Below are 21,288 nucleotides of genomic sequence, written 5' to 3' on the forward strand. Positions count from 1 at the left end.
ATGCCAGCCATAGACAGGATATTGTTAAAAATAGATAATTGTTATCAAGATGCGATACTTCCTGAATTGACAATTTTTTATCATAGCAATATAATTTTGTCTTTCCAATGTCACCAGAAGCATGACCACAGAGGCAGGGGCTGGTATTCTTCAAAATGTTGCAATTGAGAAACCCATCCAGATTAAGCTTTCCATAAAATACAAATGTAACAGTCAAAACATGAATCAAAAATATTGTACATTATAACGAGAAAAAAAAATTGCAAGCACAGGGCACCAGACCTAACACAATACCTAACCTTGCACGTGTATGTTCTAGGGACCTTGTACAGTTTACGGTGGATTTTGATTTTGTACCTTCTTTTCTTTTCTTTGGTTTTTATTCTCTATTTCTCTTGAGATTTAGAGAAGCATCATAGGCTACACATAGATGATTCGATCAAGAGATCCATTCTAGACTTGTCTCTATCACCAGATTCACCAAGGAGACAAATCATAAGAGTGTTCTGTAAGATTCAAGTATCTTAAAAGGATCAAATCCAGATCCAGCACCAGATTTAAGAGGAATCTGGTAACAAGGGATTTTTCCACAATATAAAATTTGACAGTTTAGCGCATATATCCTACTTAGTGAGAAAACTGGAAAGGAAGCAAACTAGCACCAGATATAAGAGAAATCCAGTAACAAGGCATTTTTCACAATATAAAATTTGCCGGTTCAGCAGCATATATCCTACTTAGTGAGAAAATTGGAAAAGAAGCAAACTAAGTGACCGGATCCACCACCATCTGATACGGAATCCATGTTTCAGTGGATCAGGTCTGTATCTAGGGAGGACCCGTTTCTGGATTGGAAATGCTAGTGGATGCGCTCGGCCTCAGAGATAAGAATCACCAACATATTCTCCGGAGTCCAAACAAACTGAATTAAAAAATAAGAATTAAGAAAAAGACTTTAAAGAAAAAAGTAAATGCACAGGGCCCTAAAACCCAATCTTTTGCCTATAAATCAACCCTCCCCCATTTTAAAACACATCAATTAGAGTTTTCCGTAGTTGCCTGCATTTCTGAGTTTGTGATGTATGCGATCTGTGCAATGTACGTGAGCAATATGTACATCTCATATCTTTACAGTAACGGGAACTCTCCTTTTGGTTACATTTTCAAAGTTATAAATGGTTTTTATTCTTCAATCTGAATTTTCTATTTCTGCTTCATTGTTCTTTTATGATATATATTTGTGTGCACGCGTGGGCATGTTGTTCCAACTTCCCTGTATCCAGATCCTCAATTTGCAAAAAAACTGGTTTGTTTCCAGCTCCAGATCCTGGTAACTTACAAGGTAAATCTAGCAGAAAAAAGTATAAGAGCAATAGAATTGCTTAAACAAATTCAAGAAAAAATGTGTACTGGAAAGAGTTTACACATGTATATGGCAGCTGTTACAGAGAATGATGTCCAAAGCACTCCCAAGTATGATGTATGATGAAAACTATGCGGTATTTTCACTGATTGAAGGTGAACTGCTAGTGGATCAGCAACAATAAGCATAGGTAAAAGTTTGGCATAGCATTTGCGAGCAATAAAGTATTGATATAACGTAGACTGCATGTAAGAGCATTCCTTGTACTCGAGGGCTGTGAGCAGTTAGACAATATTTCAAACAGTAAAATCTCAAGAGCTAGAGCATAGCGCATCGACCATGTACGCATAATCCAATTCCCCACTTCAATTTTCTTGCTGAAAATAATGGCGCTCATCTAGATATGAAATATTTGTGAGCTACTAACACAGCTCCAGACAATTAGCCAGCTAGAAAGTTATGGAGTCGGCGCAGGCACATCATGATCTATCAATAACTGCATGAAAAATTATAATGTACAGGGATCAGCAATAGTTCCCAGGAGGTTTACCCATAGGAGGTTCCCAGGAGGTTACCCATAGTAGCAATAGTATAGCTTGAACCAACTCCAAGGAGTTGCAGGTGTTGTAGTCATCCCATGATGGTATCATCATGTTTTTCTAGAAGACGAAATTTGAGTGGACCGGAATCTGACCAAAGATGACAAAGCAGACCAAGTGCGATCCAGGGTAACATACATATTCCAGAAGTTTGCAAGTCAGACGGGTGGAAATTGGTAAGTTCAAATCTCTTCATTACTAATAGCATAGATTTGACAGTCTCATCATCATCTGTCAGGATCTATCTGTACACCAATGCTGACAGAACTTGGGCTTGCTTCATGGAAATGAAAACTCCACCTGGTACCCCTCTTTTACTGCTCACTGCACGGTTTGTAGCAACCTAGGTTTCTTGAGCAGACTTCTGGGGACTACAGCCTAGGTTGCTTGAGCAGACAACTGGGGATGACAACCCAAGTTTCTTGAGCAGACTACTGGGGATGGCAGCCTAGGTATTGGAAAAGCCGGCGAAGCATATTAGCGAAATAGACAAGAACAAGTTTGCCAAGAAAACCCCCGTGACAGATTTAAACAACCACCAAGTCCCACGCCTGACTAGAAAAGAAAAAGGTTTGCTCGGAAACCCTGACTAAATCTGAAGCTCTATCTGCTGGCCAGTTAAATCCAGGTGCAATTTCTTCCTAGTCTTGATGTTTCTGCATTACCACCATCCTACAGGTGCAGAAACTTTTTTGAACAAAATATATGGAAAGTGAGTTCCTGAAGAATAAGTGTCCTGAGTGTTTTTTCTACCTTAACTGCAGCGAGATAGTTTCCAAAATTATATAACAAGATAACTAAATGAGCAAGTAAAGGATTGTTCAGGTTGCAGAAGTCCTGGTACCTTCTTGAGGCTGCTGAGAGAAGCCCGAGGAGGACAGCCTCATTGTGTGTATAGACTCTCAATTTCTTCCCAACAAGACAAGACACGAAATCCTTCAAGAGAATCTACTCCTCAGATTTCCTTCCTTAATTCCCTACTTGCCTGCTTAATTATGTCAAAGAATTAACCTACTCTACGCTGATAATCGCCTCCAGATATCCTCTTGAGTGAGGAGGTTTCTGAAAGTTTCTAATTCCCACTAAACGGCTTTCACTGCCTCACTCCGGCTCCAGCATTTTAGTGTATCCTAAAAGCACAGCACCTTAATGTGTTGAATTCCTTCACAAATGCCCTGTGTCTCTGTATATGTCAGTAAAAACCAGTCCACAATGATTATTATTATAAAGGTGGATGCTTTGTGGTGCTTTTCCCGGAGGTTAGAGTGGCGAGTGAGTCGAACCGCTGCCGCCAAGCCCAGAGAGTGCGCGCGTGAGGCTCATCACTTCAAAGAACGTGCCTCGTTTCAGTTTACCATGAAAGAGTATGTGTTGTGTGATTTCCCCTACGCCAGATGGGCCAATTGACAACAACCTTAAAAGCCCCTGCCAGGCTGCCACTACTGCAGGCTCTGCTGCTCCACCATGCCCATCACAATGACGGCGCTCACACAAGAAGTGCTTCTGTGACCTTTCTATGACACTTCCATTTTCTGCTCTCGTTCATAAAAGAACCAGCAAAGCCCCCGTCAGGACAAAAGGCGTATCCATCATTCACACTTTAATTTCTTTAATTTCGTTCTACTTAGTCGTAGAGTATCGTATACTTGTATAGCGCTCACTACCTAAAGTACAATATTATGACCTAGACTTGTTACCTATCAAGTGCGCCCGTAGTTGACAGCCATCCGGGTAAAGTCTTAGCATTATACGCACACAATCCACCCATGGCCACCAGCCAGATCATACATGACCGTCCATCGCCCTCGTTTCCCACCCTGTTTTTGCAATTCGTTCGAGAAAAGCTTTTGATGTGACCAGCCTTCTCACTCTCTTTATATTTTATTTTGATTTAATCACTTTATGCCCATCTGTCCCCACTCATATTTTTAAACCAAAATTTCCTCTCTGCCACCATAGCAAAACAACCACAACCTTTATATTATTATTTACTACTGCAATGCGACCCATAACATTCCTTTTTCTCCATCCGCAGCTCCACCCATGGCGGTTGCCATTGAATCTTCCACCCCGTAACGTACATACAGTTTAATTGGACCTCAAATTATTGCATCGTTCCTAACATACGGAATTAAAATTACTAATAAATGAAAACAGTAATGGAGATGGTATTGCTTCTCAAACAAAATCCATTACAGTATCAATATTCTGCAATTGCAGAGTTGATAAAGACATGCATTTGCACTGGGTAACAGCCCACATTTAAGTAATGGAAAACACGTTTTATAGTTTTTTTTTTCTAAATTTCTTCCGCGGCCTCTGCCAAAACACAGAGCTTTCGTCCAATCATATCAACAACTTTGGCTTCCACTTTTCCAATACTCTGAAACATCATTTCAAGAATGACTTCACATGGAAGGCATCTAGTTACCAAGAGATCTTCATTTTATATTTTACAAGTTGCAGTTTCCCAAAAGTGCAAAACATCATTTACTTAGTCCACAGTGAAGGCGTGAGAAGCAAGCATTTCCTTTCGAACAACCCAAGCAAGGAGGACTCTCTAAAGTCTTCATATTTTATTATTTTATACCATTTCTAGAAGCTTTTGGAAAAATTGCGTGGAGACGGTGGTTACATTCTTTACCATTTTAAATATATATATATATAATATTGAAGCTTCTTGATAATTGGATTCAAATTTATTTTTACAATTTCAATGAAATAAAATTATAGTTTTAGTAAAACGTATACGTTAAGCATAAAAAAAACTTTGCAATGCTTTGTAACGAGATCAAGATCCACGGATTAACATCATCAAGGAGTCTCGCGGTTTAAATTAAGTGAATAGAAAATTTCAAATCAATTAGATAGAAAACTTTTAATCAATTAAATAAATTTTGTCCAGTTCGATAATTTCATGTGTTTTACAAGTACAATACTGTATATGGGTTAACATTTGTCATAATATTTAGGAGAATTGAATTTAGATGTAGAGAATTTTATTTTTCATCAGAATTATTTAAAACAATTTTAATATATATATATATATATATATATATTTTATTTATCAATTAAATATAAATTATAATTAATTTAGATATTTTAAATGAAATATATTAAGTAATAGCCTATGGGGCTTTGGATTGACCGTGAATGGGTGCACTATTAAAGTACTCTTTGCGATAGGTCACTGGTTCAAATCCCCAATGAGTACTTACCTACCAAAAATATATATATATATATTAATTTAATTTCTCTTTATTAAAAAAAATTCAATGACTTCATCAATCAAAATATGTTGTACTATTTAGAAATTTTTAAATATTTTTTTAAATAATTATGTATTTTATATATATTACAATACATATAATTTTTTAAATTAAAAATTAAGTAGATTAAGTTAAGTTAAGCAATTCAATTAGCCATAGTCATGATATGATGTATGGTATAAATTAAAAGATTCAAAATTCAAATTTTTCTAAAGTAACCCTGTCTAATGATGAGAGGAGGATTGTCCTAGACCTTGGAGGTATAGTGGTGGCTCTCGGAATGGACTACGTGTAAGGCAAGTAGGCTTGACCCAATTGTCCATTCCTGTGGAGTAAGTTACTTAATGTATAAATTTAATTTGTTTTTATAAAACTAGCACAGATTCTTAACTCTTGATTTATCAAACATTAAGAGGGATCAAATCTTCTAAGTGACAAAGCTCTTTTAGAATATAAAACGTAAAGTTTTTCATCTTTATTGGATCACTATAGATGCTTATAAATCCAAAATTAAGATATATATATATATATATATGATCTGTTAATTGGGGTTATTTTGGGTGGTTGGGAAAAATGGTTGTTATGTCCTAATTCCCTATGAGTGACATGATGATGAGAAATATTGGTGTAATTGGTTGAAGAAGATTATATATGTGTGTGTGTGTGTGTCTTACTAAAATTATAATTTCTTACTTCCAATTACTTTATTTATATATATATATATATATATATATATATAAAGTTGATATAAAAAATATGTTATTAGTCCCTGTCAAGCACGACTCTAGCAATCGATTTCCTATTGACTACTATTATTTTAGCATTGACCAATGCAAGTTATGCTTAACTTTGAAAAAAAATAAAACATATTTATTTTATAATATTATTGGAAAAATGATTTTTCAAATATTTGATTGGACCATAACTTGAAAGTCTTAGTGTAGCTTTTGCACAATACAATGCCATGTGATAATTGCCTCAAATAATTTTGTCATTATTTTTTGATGTAGTTGCAATATTTATGCCATGATTTTTGGATATTTGTGCAGTGATTTTTCATTATTAAACCACCTAAAACTAAAAATAGTTCATACTAGCATAAATAACAATTTACTACCCACTATAATTTAAGCAAGTATTTGCATAAAAAAAAATGATAGGAACAATATGTAAATAAATATATTTGCCTAGAGTTATTGTCCGCCATCATTTATGGGTTCTTCAACACTTTAACAAGTAGGAGTAAAAATGTAAATGTGTAGACTTACTAGTTACATCGTAAGGTGTTCCTCTCGAAAGAACTCCCCTCAGTGACATTGTGTACCTTGGTGGGCCATTGATTTTGTGGGTTAGACGATTAGAAAATTTTTAGCCATTGGATGAGAGGGTAGGTGGAGAATGTTGGTTGAGGTAGTTTTGCAGGCACCAACTACTAATAATTGAACTGAAACGGTGTATTTTTTCAGTCACTGACTATGTGAGGGGCGGAGCAGGGGCTGATGTCCCGCAGCGCAGGAAATTAGAAGACCATAGCGAGGGGCAAGTAAATGGAGGCAGGGGAGACGTGGGAAGGAGGGGGGTAAGAATCGATGGTCCGAACACTGGTTATCTTGAGACAAATGTTGTTTTTTCGATGCTCGCAGCAACGCTCTGGGTTTTATTTTGAAGCAGTGAAGAAACAATATTTTGTATTCGGGCTCGTGGGACAAAACCGCGTGCCTTACGACCATGCCTTCAATTCCATAGTCGTTATTGTCAATGGACTGCTCTTTACCAGCTCGGCTAACAACACAGTCAAAGTATGGGTTCCTATTCCGGGAAAGGCAAGGGAAAAACATGTGCTCACACAAACTCTCAGCAGATTCCCTTGCCTTTCACGGAATAGGAAGCCCAGTTTGTTTACTCGTTTGATATGTTGTGAAAGGTTTGTTGGTTGATCTGCGTCATTTAAGTATGGACTTTGAAATCAATCTGTCCATAGAGTTGGTGGGAAGCGGGTTTTCGTTTGAATTCAGAAAGAAGGAATAAGATTGGCCTGAACCGATTCAGAGAGTTCAAAGTATTGTTGAAAGTGGAATCAAGTATTTTCCCAACATTTCCCAAGTTGGGTATACTTTATTTGATGAGCAGATTCCAATTATCGATATATTTGGGTTGAATGATGAGCGTTGCTACAAAACGATGAAGGAAATCTCATATGCATGCAGAGAGTGGGGATTCTTCCAAGTGATTAACCATGGAATAGATTCTCATGTTCTCAAGGTTGCTTTGGATGTCAGTAGAGAATTTTTTAAGCTTTCATTAGAAGAAAAGGATAAGCACACAAATGATCCTATCACAAATGAAGGATATGGAAGCCGACTCAGAGTGCAGAAAGGCGTTTTTCTTGATTGGGGAGATTATTACTATCACCATTTTTTTCCTTTGGATATCAGAAATGAGAGTAAATGGCCTTCCGCACCAATGAACTACAGGTAATAATAGCTATAAAGTTTGATCTACAGTTATTTTTAACTAAAAGTTTTAGTTAGTTATTTTCTGCATGATAATTTGTACAATCATCATGTAAACGATGATATAGGATACATATGAATGAATACCACAAAGAAGTTGTAAATTTTTGCTTGAAGTTATTGTCAGTATTTTCTGTCAACCTCGGTCTTCATCCGGATTATCTGAAGGAAGCATTTGGAGGCAAGGAAGATATGGGCTTGTGTATTCGAATCGATTATTATCCTCCATGTCCAATGTTGAAAATAGCAACAATAAATGTTAAAAATAGAATCCAGAAATTCTAATTTAATTTGTCCTTGAATTAAATTGTGAATTAAAATTGTAATTCTTTTCTCATAGCAACTTGTAATAGTTAACTAAGTTAAGTTGACTTAGTTAACTTAGGAATTTCGAGTTGGAAGTCTTTTGGAAGTCATGTATATGTTCTCCCTAAGTTTTAGGGGTCCATAATGAGTTTATTTATGAGTTGTAATTAGATAACTCATGTTACTGAGTTATGGTCAATTAAATTAGTTCTAACTATTTGTGGAACTAATAGAGGATTAGCAGTTAGTTGGTACACTGGTGCATCCACAAGTGTTACTCCAGTTAACTGAAGATTCCCTCATGAGAAACTCATGCATGTCAGTTCAGAGAAAGACCCAGTTGAGACTAGAGTGCAGGGATAGTGTACTATCAGTTGTATGATTTACTGAGTTGTAAATATCATGCATGCAATCAGAGAAGGACCTAATTTTGGATTGCGCATTTATGGATGAGGAATTTCCCTTTAAATACGGGCTAATTCTCTCAAGAATTGTGTAAAGAATTAGAAGCTTGGAGGCTTGGAAATTTGGCTAAGTATTGGCCAAAGGAAATCATCAGGCAGAGGATAGGAAATACTTGTGTAGGTTAAGCTCAAGGTTGAGCAGAGCATATTGTATTCATCCAAATTCTTTGACCAAGGGCACAAGGAAATAGGGGCTTGGAGAGTTGCAGAATAGGCTAAGTATTTGGCTTGAGCTAGCTTGTGAGCTCAGAGAGTTAAGCATACCTGTGTAGAATTGTTCTAGTGAGAACAAGCTTTGTATCTTCACTCATATTGTTGATTAATGCAAAACAACTAGCGGGGTTTTGAGCAGTGGATTTCCCCAAATACATCTTGTGTTATGTGCCATTGATTTTTCTTTTTCTTTTTCATATTGTTTTCATCGATCTATTAGCTTATGTTGGTTGAAAGTAGAAGCAGATTCTTGTCCTGTGCTTTAGTAAATTGCATGAGCTTGTGAATCTATAGGAAATTCTACATCTGGAGCTAGGTCTGACTTTGGATTTGTCATCTCACTCCAATGGGAGGTGTAACTTTCTTGCTTCAAAACATCTGCGTTTATGTTAAAAGAATCCCCGACTCTTTGGTTGTAAACCTAGGCGACCAAATGCAGGTAATTAAAATGTGAAAATATTGAGGTTTATCGAGGTTTTGAGACTTTGACTTGAATATTTGCATGTGTATAAGCCCATGTTCATGGATGTATATCAAACTTTGATAATATTGGAAATTAGAGGCATACTTTTCAAATTAAAACGTAAAATGTGAAAATATGCCATATATCACTTATTTTCTTAACATGATCTACCCTTTTCAAGTTTAAGTTTGGAATGAAAATTCCTAATAGGTTATATCAACTCATCAAATATTTGAAAACTATATATTCATTACATAGATGCAACAAATATATCAAAATCTGCAACTTTGTTTCAATATTCATTGCAGTTTATGTTATCCAGATCTGGACGGTTTATGTGGGTATTTTCCCAAAGTTGAATACGTTACAATTTGTATTATGCTACACGGTATCCTAAAACAACATGCAATAACTTATTTAATAGCACTCATTGATCTACGCGGTTGGTTTTACAGATATTTACAAACGACATCTACAAAAACGATGAACATAGAGTTGTTGTCAACGAAAGAAGAGAACGATTGTCCATCGTTGGTTTCTGTAATCCTTGTGGAGACAAAATAGTGGGATCAATAGAGGAATTGATCAACGATCGCAACGTTCCACTGTATAAATCTACATGGAACTTATACGAGTAGGTGGCACAAAATGAAACGCGTATATAAATATCATTTCTACGTGCGAAAAAGACTTTTAGTGATGTAGGATAAGTCTAAAACATGTCTGCTACCCTTTTGTTCTTTTGAATCCCATATGTTTTTGAAATTTTTTTTGGAATTTGATTAGAAAATAGAAAAATTGAAATTTGCATATTTTCAAGGCTTTTTAAATTCAATAAAACCGTCATTTCTTCAATATAGTTGAAACATTTGATAGATTAAATAGAGTTTGTGAGAATGTTTTTCAAATTTATTGAAACTTTGAAATATATATAATATATATATATATATATATTATTTTTAAATAATTATAAAATATTATATTTTAATATATAGGGGTAATGATATTTAAAATTTATTTTTATTTGATATAAAATAGTGGATTAGTTATTTAAAATTGAAAGATATTTGTCAAGAATGAAAATGTATCAATACAAATAAAAATGTTAGTTAAGATGGAATAGTCTAAACATATATATAAAACTTGAGTGGGTCTAATGGTTAAGAGCATGTGTTTCCTCCTAAGAGGTCACATGTTCAAAACTAGAGGGAAGTAGAGTATGTGTGCCTTCGTATACTTAACAATCAAATCGTTGCGCGGAGGTAGGTCCCTTGTCCCACAAACAAGGGGGTCTCATACACCAATTTGGTGTCTCGCTTGGCTGTTACCTTAATATGTATCCATGATAATGCTCTTTATTATTATAATCACAAAAATATGATAAATTCTAATTTTTTTGAAAAAATAAAAAAGAAAATATGGATTGATGCTCTTTATGATTAATTACTCACAAAATTATGATACAATTTAAGTTTTTGAAAAAAGAAAAAAAAATGGATTGCAAAAACAGAGACAAGAGAGCACAACCATCTCAATGACCTTTCTATTAACTCAATATATCTTTGACACACAGAATACATGATATAAAAAATTCTGAAACATGACCTTTTGGAATTTTCATTTTCTTTATTATCTAACACTCCCCCTTCGGGGCGAAATGAATTATTTACCACACCCAACTTGTCTTCCTTTGTAGCACATGGTCATCTTGATCAACAATGTCTATGTTTAGTTCAACCTAGTATTTATATCATACTTCTATGATGTTGACATCAATATAAATGAACAACCATCCACCAAATGTATGGGTAACCAACTGTTGCAACCACTATTCTAATAGGATGTCTTTCTTGTACATACATCATTCAACCATTTTTCCATTACATGTTTTCATTCCTATACATTTCTTTGTAACTTCCCTTGCATCATCATTATTTTGGGCTTTATTTACCTTCAACAAAAAATTCTACCAATGAGCTCAACCCTACCTATTGCACTCCTCACAATGTAGAGACTTATTATAGAATAAAATAAAACCTCTATAGATCATGAAATCCTTGATGAGAGTTCTGATAGACTCTCAACACGAAGTTTGAGATGTAGATGAATCAATGCTTGAAAAGGTTGGTCCTCCTTGTTGGTTGATCATGGGTTTGGAACACAAATCTAGACTGACTATCTCTTGCACGACTTCTCAATTGTTGCAAATACAACATAGATTCAACACCTTAAGTCTAATCATGATTTATTTTTTTGGTTTTCTATACATATCATTGCTTCTAGAAGTTTTGGCTCATGTGCAGGATATGTTTATTTTATTAGCATTTGGGGTCTCTGCATAATAAGCATTCTCTTGTGGGTATCACCCCTATTATTAGCATTTGGGGTCTATTCTTATGAATCATCACATGGATACCTATGAGATTTTTTCCACAATAGTAAATCTATCCTAAAAGTAATTAACAACCAATCAAATAATTAGCAGAGTCTGAAACCGTTCATTGATTTTTCATCAGTAACATTCAAAAGTTTTAGCTCTTTATTTTATTGTAATTGAAGTTAGGAGACTTTTGATGATTTGTCACTCAAACTTCTAGCTTTTTATTGTATTGCAATTGAAGTTTGTTGTGTTATTCATATTGGTAATCCATATTTGGCATCCCTAAAAATCACAAAGAACTTTCATATGGATTTGCACAAGTCAATCTATATTTCTTTGTTTGACAAATTTTTGTTCTTGGTAGATATACCCACCCTGGTGTGGGTGTTGTCAAGCATTATAACCAACATATAATAAAATTGCAAAGCATCTTCGTGTAGTTGACTCCCTTGTCTTAGATAAGATGGATCCCCATGCAACATGGTGTAAGCTCATAACTTTTCTAAAGAATGTCGATTGAACAATGTGAAGCAAAAATTGAAAATTATTTTCTTGAAGCATAGAAGGTACAAAAATGCATATGTAGAGTTTTGTTTTTTTTTCATGTATCAAACATTATGTTCAAGTAACTTAACAATAATTATGAAATTTATGTAATATTTTGATCAAGTGAGAAAGTTCAATAATGAAAATTTGTCAGAAAAGACTATGAGAGGATAAAGAAATATGCACCAAACCTGTGTGGAAGGAAACAATCTCAGCATCAAATGTACACTTCACAGCCTTTTTCCACTTTTTTCAGAATAGAGTTTGCTTTGTGAGTCATAAAAAGCCTTTTGCGTTTATTTATAGGCCCTTTTCTGGTCAAATGCATAGCCAAGTCTCGCAAAATATCATGTTGAATAAAGGAAAGATCGTGGTTGTTACCAAGAGTTCACCATGGTACCTATCAATAGTGAATTAAAGTTGCTATGTCAACTAAAAGAATTATTTCATCAAATGTACACTTCACAACCTTTTTCCACTTTTTCATAATAGAGTTTGCTTTGTGAGTCATAAAAAAGCCTTTTGTGTTTATTTATAGGCCCTTTTCTGGTCAAATGCATAGCCAAGTCTCACAAAATATCATGCTGAATAAAGGAAAGATCATGGTTGTTACCAAGAGTTCACCATGGTACCTATGAATAGTGAATTAAAGTTGATATGTCAGCTAAAAGAATTATTTAATCAATGCTCAACAAAAGGTCCACTTCTCTCCTATCAAATAGTGTAAAGTTGCTATGTCAGTGACTAGCTTTATTGATATATATATTTCTTAGCTATGCTTTAAACTAGTTCATCTAATGGTAAATTTTGAATTTGTCATTTTGGGAAAAAGTTTTAAATAAACCTCCTATGTCACAAACCAATCAAAATTCCCAAAAGATGTTAAGCAAGGACAAGCAAAGACAAATCCAATCACCTTAAGAGAAAGTGGTAAAAGATTGTAAGCTTTTGATCAAGTGAGATAGTTCAATATTGAAAAAGAGCATCTTTTCTATCAAATATTTCCTATTTGAACTTAAAATAGCATCTTTGAAGATTGAGAGGCAATCTACACTGGAAAGGTTATAGAATCTATAAATTTGGCATAATGTAAGTGATTTCTCTTTATCTTCTAGATTTGAATGACATTTTGTTTACTAATTTTTATATTCACTAATCTTTTATATATCACAATTCTTCTTGAATTTATGCCTTAAGACGTTTCCTTTGCAACATTTGGTGCAATTGCTAGTGGTTACCAGCTACCAAACCTTATCCAAATCCTTGTCTTTTAGTAGACAAATAATTTTTCCACTTCATATATCAATTTGCAATTTTTCCAAAAGCATAATTTTCACTTAAATGGCATGGACAACGCACTTGTTTAAAGTGGACATTGAGGTATTTCATTTATGGGCGACATTGAAATATTTCTTTGTTATTCATATTTATGGTCCATATTGAAAGATTTTTCATTATTAATATTTAAAAAAGATTAATGTAAGTATTATTTTATGTCTCTCTCTTCCCCCCGTAGAGCACTCGACTCAATGAGTTATACATCTCTTTCATATTGAACTTTAATATCAATGTTAGATTTAGATGCCACATGTCAACTCCATACTGAGTATTGAAGGAATTACACAATTAGAAATTACTTTCAATTATTTTATCTCTCTATATAAAATTGATGTTAAAGTGGAAATTGAAGTATTTTATTTATAGCCAAAATTTAAATATTTTTTGTTAATGCAAATATTTTTTCATTATTTTTAAATGTAGCATTACTAGATAATATCTCCCCCATAGTGTGTTGTAATGCTTCTCTTGACCCAAAAATTTGTTTAACCCTATAATTTATCTAAACATGGAAATTTTGGCTTTAGTTGTGACCCATTTTTCTAAGTAAGCTAGTCTATTTTATTACAGTTAATTAACTAAATTACATAATTACAAAAAACTTAGAGGCTACAAGACTAGTCTACCCAAAGGAAACCAAACTAATGTGTTAAATATTGAGTCATGTGCTGAAGAAACCTTGTTGCTCACAGGGTTCACGAAAAACCAAAAGGATGTATTGACATGGCCATCAGGAAACTAAGTTGAACTAGATATGGACATTGTAGGAGACAAGATTTAAGTCTACCATGCAACTAGGCATATTCACCATGTAGGAAACCAAACCTGCTTAGGTTTGCAAGTTGATAATGCAAGTAAAACTAAAGATAAATCTAAAAATGAGAATAGCAAAGTTAAAATCCATAGTTGATAACCTGGATTTAAGGGAAAACATGGGTCTCCTTTGCATCCCAACCATAAGAGATATCTATTGGGTTGTCCTTTGAGCATCCTGTCGATTTTGAGATAAGAACCCCACCATGTTTCTTTGTCAACCATGAATAAAGGGTAACCAAAAGATGGCTTTGCTTCTCTAAATTCTCCAATCGTTATATAAACTTGAGATGGTCTAATTCCTGAGCAAGTAAAGTATGAGTAACAAATGTTTTTGTATGCCATTAATGCTCAATAATCCTAAAAAAATCAGTGTCTCTCATGTAGTTGGTTCCCAGCACAAAGTCCTTGACTAACATATCAACATTATCATCCTCTCTATATGTGTGCTCCACGTTGAAATAACCCTCCATGGCTTTAATATTCTTCTTAATAGCAGATGGGAATAAGCATTAAAAGGTGGTCTCGGTAGTGACAACAACAGTCTCCACTTTGGTTCAATGGATAAGGGATTTTCCTCAGCGAGAGGAGTAAGGAGCCATGGTAACCAAAGCAAGTAGTATATTACAAATAGGAGAGCTCAAAGGTGGCTCTAGACCAAAACCAACATTAACATAATTATGCATACTAATTTATGGAAGGGTTGAAGTTATTACCATCATGTCGCGTGGGAGTCAAAACTTTAGGATGGGGGACAAGCTTGATACATTCATGTTGCATGTTTCCCGAATAATTATCGTAGATCCCAACTTCATCATTCAAATAACTCTCAACTGACAAAAGTCCCTCTCCTTAGTGATCCTTCTGCGAGATAAGATATTCATTTCAACCAACACACAAATAAAATGTTTAAACCATAAGAATTTTTTATTTTAATTTCTTTATATAATATATACATAGTTGACATTCAAATATTAATATTATTATTATTATTATATCATAGGGAAATCGGTAGTCAAAAGGTCCATACAAGGTAAGCCAGAGTTACCCCTGACAGGCTCACCCTTAAGGTTTAAATCGATGACCTTTTACAAATGAGTGTCTTAACAGAACACCCAATCACTAATAGGTTCACTTTGCGCTGACATTCAAACATTTTACTTAAAAAAGGTGTTGAAATATTTTATTTATGGTTAGTATTTTTTTTTTTCAAACTTTATGGTTTTATATATAAATATATGTGAAGTTGATATCAAAATATTTGTTAACATGTCCTTGATGGGGGTGGAAAATGTAAGTAGAGAAGCCGAGGACTTGGGTGTTTAATAGAAACTCCACACATCATTAATGAATCTAAAGCATGTTATGCAAGCCTCGTTTGGCACTTCGAGGGATAACATTCTGGAGGTGAACCAAAGTATAATTGATATGATTTCGGCACTTATGTGCATTCATAAGTGCTGGGAGATGAGGGTTCATAAATCTAGGGGAATAGTGTCCATGAGAGAAGGGATGCTTATCAGGTGATTCATTCCTATTCTTTGGCATGTTGTTGTGCACAATGAATAATGGAAGGGGGAGGTTCGACGAGGTTTTGGCTCCATTGGTAATCCAAAACGCAATTTTGGATCCTGGCTCGCGACAGATTTATGAGACTGTAGTCAAGCTTGGGTTGGTCAGGTGGGTGGTGGTGCTCGTAGCTAGGTTCTTTTTGGTATGGATATTCGAAATATAGCCCCCTCCTTCTCCCAGTTATTATTGTTTTGCTTGTCCTTTGTTGTTTTCAATTATTGGTGTACGCAGTTTAGTTGGCACTCTGTTGTGGGGGTGGGGTCAGATAAGGGGGCATATGGAGCCTGTTGGTGCTCCTAATAGCCTTCTCCCTATAACCACTCTTTTATATTTGGTTAGACGGTTGTAAGTTCTTCTGGTACTATTTTTACATTTGTGGTTAGTGTCGTTATGTGGCCCTATAGGTAAGTGTGGGTAGGGTAAGAATGTTGGAGGTCAATTCGACGTGATTAACTTTACTTTTATAAGTTGCCAAGGGGGCAAGAGTTGTTAATCGATGCTTTTCTATCTGTGGAGAGGTGCCATTTAGTTGGGTTCATGGGAGGAGATCACTGTGTCCTTGGAGATTATGTATGTAGTGTTTCGCTTAAGTGGGGTGACAGAGTTTGGATGAGTAAGCAATGGCTCTGTTCTTGGATGCCTTCTCTCTTAGCCTGGGGCTGGTGTGGGTTGGTATGTGCATTTGGGAAAAACACTCAAAGGGTGAGTGGGAAGAGGAGGAATTGTGCATTGTGAGCGTGGGGTTTAGGCGTTGGAGAGGTCATAATCCTTAGGAATTGTGATCCTTTTCGTGGTGCGGACAACACAATATCTATCTGTCAGAAAGGCGGGGGCCAAGGAAAGCCTAAACCGACACACCCATGATGCATCAAAGAGGATGGCCCTAGAGAGGGGTGGTCCCAATGGGGCAGGGATCTATGCATCAAGTCGTCTTGCAAGACAAAGGGGGAGAGTTGGAGCAACAGCATGTTGTCTCCTCTAGGTGCATGGACCTGCCTCCACCATTCGACTCCTTAGAGGCTCAAATTTGACAAGTGTTAGCGACGGTTGAACAATTGGCTCTAGATATACACAATCATCGAAATGATGTCATCAATTTCCTAAATGACATTCAACATAATCAATGGCATATTCTAGATCAATTGACTTCCCTTCGAAGAGGTCAGAAGTGGCTCCAAGAGTAGATGGATAACTTCAAAGGGAGAATGGCACACATGGAGTCTCATGTACATGAAGCATTTTTCCACCCCGGAGAGGGTAGGATTGATGCTTAGGCTCTAGACAACTTGGATGGTTAGTGATGAGGGTGGGATGTATTCTAATTTGTTAGCAGTTCTGGTCCATATGGGCTATCGATATTGGGTCTTCTATCTTTCTTATGTTGACATTTGTGTCATTTTGTTTGTATTTGTTGGCCAACAAATCTAGTAGGAGTGAGGCATTTTCTATTTTGAAGTTGTACTCATCACGATGTAAATTTGTCATGAATTAATATAAATGGTTGATTTCACAAACAAAAAAATATTAGTTAACTTGGGTATTGAAATATTTATTTAAGGCTTGCATTAAAATATTTTTAAATGGTGAAAGAAGCACAAGTCTCCCTCATATTGAAAAGTAAAAATATAAGAATTTGTTTACTCTCAAGTTGATATAAAATTATGTTAATATGTAAATTGAAATATTTTATTTATAATTGACACAAAAATATATTTTGCTAGAATATATTTGTTTTTAAATATCACATGTTAACTCTATTTTGAACATCGTAGGAATTGCACATCTCCTTCTTAATAGAGTGTTTTATCGATATTGCTTTAAATGCGATGGATCAACTCCAATTTGAGTAGTGAATATATTGACATTTCCCTCATGCTAAAACGTAATAAGTAATTATAGATGAAATTATAAATTTTATTTTTTATTTTAATTACTTTATCTTTCTGCATGCCTGCTTCGCGCTTTCCCTCTTTTCTCGTTGACACGTCTCTCCTCCTTGCTTCACTGCTTTTTGGCTTCCCCTTTCTAGATCGCGGTCTAGAAGCCCCTTCTAGGCTAGTGGTCAACCATGGTCGTTCTTCACTCCACTTCTGCTCTAGAATAGGATATCGCAGCCTTCAACTCATTGGTTTCAAATGGGCCTAAATTGCAATGAGCCTTTGCATCTCATTTTGTCAAGAAACTGGATAATATTCCCAAAATCAAGATTCTTGCCCCACAAGCCCATCAAAGAACACTTCAACTTGCAATTCATGGACTAATTTGACAGTTTATAGGGCTCTGGCCTTCCCCCAAAACTATTTGGCAATGGATCGTGAACAATAGGAAACCCCTTATCAAAGTAGAGTTTTCCTCCTTCTTTTGCATCAAGGGTTTTTTTACCTTTTATTTTGAGAATAAGTATGATTGAGATTTGGGTTTCAGAAGCGAGCCTTACTTCATGGGAGCTCAAGGACTTCATTTTGATCATTGGAGCTCGAACTTCAAGACAGAGGGTGATGTCCCATCCACTGTCCTAGACTATGTGAAGTTTCCCTTCCTCCCTTTGCATTGTTGGAACAATGCATCCTTTAGAAGGATTGACAATGCCCTAGGAATATATATAAATTATGCGGCGCTGAAAGATGCCTCTTCTCCTGTGCTCAAATCCGTGTTGAGGTTGATCTTGATAAGGGCCTCTCAGCAGCAACCAACTTGATTATGGACACTTGGAACCACATTCAAGAAGTGGATTATGATAAACTACCTTTTAAGTGTAAGATTTTCCATGAATACGACCATTTTGCCAAGAACTGTCCCAAAAAAACTAAGGCTCAAAATCACCAAGGTGAGTCTGGAGAACAATGGTAGTAAGCTAAAATAAAGAAAGGACCTCAATGTCAAAACTGTCCTACACAACAACAGATCCAACACTCTTAGCAGAATATTCCTTCCTCTAGTTACCCTAAGACTAAAGCCAAGGACAATGACAAAGGAACAAGAAAATCGGCTAATCCAAGATACTCGAGCAACATATATAAGGCTCTTAATGTGCTAGGAGAGGAAGGGGATATCCTCCCTCAAAGCTCAGAAGAAGAAGTCTCCATCAATAATGCATTGATGCCTCGTCAACATGCTATCATCACATCTAATGGGATTCCTAATTCGAAGCCAAAGCTCTCTCATGATGACTCTTTGGATGAGGAAGAGAAATTCCTTTCCTCGAGAGAAGGAGTGACTGACAACACTTTTGAAATCTCAGTAGATGAAAAATTAGAAGCATAAAAGCCCGTGAAAAGGTTCATCGAATACGTCACTCGGGCAATAAGACCAATCAGGAAATAAGAATCGGGTAAAATAAAAAAATAAAAGGAACTTGGACATCAAGCCACCTCAAAAGCATCAAATCTGGGAATCTAGGAAGTAAAGGGAGAAAAAATGTTGATCTTGGACCTATCAAAGGGATGCCATCCTCCCAAAATAAACAACGATAATTCTTTCTTAGAGTTGCATAGGCCTAGGGACTGAGAAAAGGAGATTGGAAGTCAAATCTTTGATTCACAAGTAAAAACCCTTAGTTATCCTACTGCAAGAAACCAAGCTGCAAGAGCACGATGTGACAACACACCAATATCAAATATGGAATGGAAGTGGGTTTGTTGTAGTTAGTTCCATAGAAGCATTGAGAGGCTTATGTACATTATGGAATCCCTCTCAAGTTTTCCTTCTCAACTCTCTTGAGAATATCCACTGGCTTGTAACCACTTTCCCTGACTTATCATCCAACCAGGTAAGCTTTGCTATTAATATATACATGCATGTCCATTATCATGATAAACAAGTATGTTCAGATTCTTGCATGAAGTTAAAAGACTAAAAATTCAGAGTCAAGAGCATCATAGGGGGGATTTTAATACTACTCTCCAAAGTTAGGAAAAAAAGGATGCCTTCCTACTATGGATGCTTTACAGGAGCATATGGATGACCTTATTTATCTTTTTAAACTATTTGACCCTAAACCCTCCAGCCTCAAATACACTTGGAATAATAAAAGAATGGGCCCCTCCCATATTTCTACCAGGCTAGATTGTTTTCTCATCTATGACACTTCCCTGTAAAGCACTCTGAGCATTAAATTTGATATCCTCACTTCGAGTGGCTCTGATCATCGCCCTATTCGATTGGCCCTTGTTCCCCCTATTGACTATGGCCCCATCCCCTTTAGATGTATCTTGCTATGGTTCCATCTCTTGGATTTTCACTCTTTGGTTTCTCATTCTTGGTCCCAATGGGTGGAGGGTAGCCCCATTAAGATATGGGAACAAAAAATTAAAAGGATCAAGGACAACATTAAGCTATGGGAAAAGCTACGCAAGGCGAAAAACAAGTTGTTATAAGAGACATGAAGCATAATATGAGTTCACTTCACTCACTGGATGAGAATCTGGTGACCCTTGAAATGTTGCAAAAGGAAAGACTCACCTTTGATAAATACCATTCAATGCTAAAAGAGGAGGATGAATATTGGAGGATCAAGTTAAGATGCGTTTGGATCTAGGTAGGTCATCGGAATACCAAATATTTTCATAAACATGCTAAGAATAGAGAGCGAACGTATTGAATTCAAACAATGACAGTTAATGGACATCATATCGATGACTTTCAATAGATAAAAGAAGAGTTAGTTGCCTTCTTTAGCAACATACATTTAGAAATCATCCCTCCTTCGGCGGACTCCGAAGAGTTCATGCTAGAAAACATTCAACCTATGATCTCAGATGAAATAAACAGTTAGCTAACTCAACTCCCTTCCGAAGAGGAAATTCGTAGAGTGGTTTTCTCCTTTCATCCAGACAAGACTCCAAGACCGGATGGCTTCTCAACGCACCTCTACCAACACTTTTGGGAAATAATTAAATCTTTGTAGAATGGTCAAATATTCACTAAATCAAGGTTACATAGGAGGCGCAATTAACTCCTCTATTTTAGCTCTGATCCCAAAGCAATCCAACCCCTCATCCTTCTCTATATTTCATCCAATCTCCTTATGTAATGTATCCTACAAGATCATCTCTAAAATTATTGCGGACAGACTTAAGAATCTCCTTCCATCCATCATTTAAGAAAATCAAGGAGGTTTTGTTCCGGGGAGACAAATTTTTTATAACATTATTTTGGTTCAAGAATCCATGCAGTTAAGCAGATCGAGGAAAGACAAAGGAATGGATATAAAGTTGGATTTAACTAATGCATTTGATAGAGTGAGACATAGTTTTCTCCTTAAAAATTTAAATGAATTGGGCTTCAATAATACTTCCATTCATTGGATTTCGATTTGTATCAAATCTCCCTGGATCACACCCTTAGTCAATGGAAGATTCACCAGGTTCTTTAAAGCCTCTAGAGGTCTCCACTAAGGTTGTCTGTTCTCCCCCTTCCTCCACATTATTATTGTAGATTCCATGAGAAA

General features: G+C 35.7%; 1 protein-coding gene across 1 annotated transcript in view; it reads right to left on the reverse strand.

Moving 5' to 3' along the window:
- Positions 1-3,563, reverse strand: part of LOC149168885 (auxin response factor 6-like) — a 128,092-nt gene extending 124,529 nt beyond the window's left edge. Inside the window, exon 1 of the mRNA XM_089428467.1 lies at positions 2,807-3,563. Within this exon, the coding sequence (XP_089284593.1) occupies positions 2,807-2,849 (43 nt within the window). The 5' untranslated portion in view covers positions 2,850-3,563. The remainder of the gene's footprint in view (positions 1-2,806) is intronic.
- Positions 3,564-21,288: the final 17,725 nt, after the last annotated feature.

This window comes from Pinus tabuliformis, chromosome 4_2, assembly GCF_031772625.1.
Source record: "Pinus tabuliformis cultivar Carrire ecotype Pingquan chromosome 4_2, CPIR1, whole genome shotgun sequence".
Taxonomy (NCBI): Eukaryota; Viridiplantae; Streptophyta; class Pinopsida; order Pinales; family Pinaceae; genus Pinus; species Pinus tabuliformis.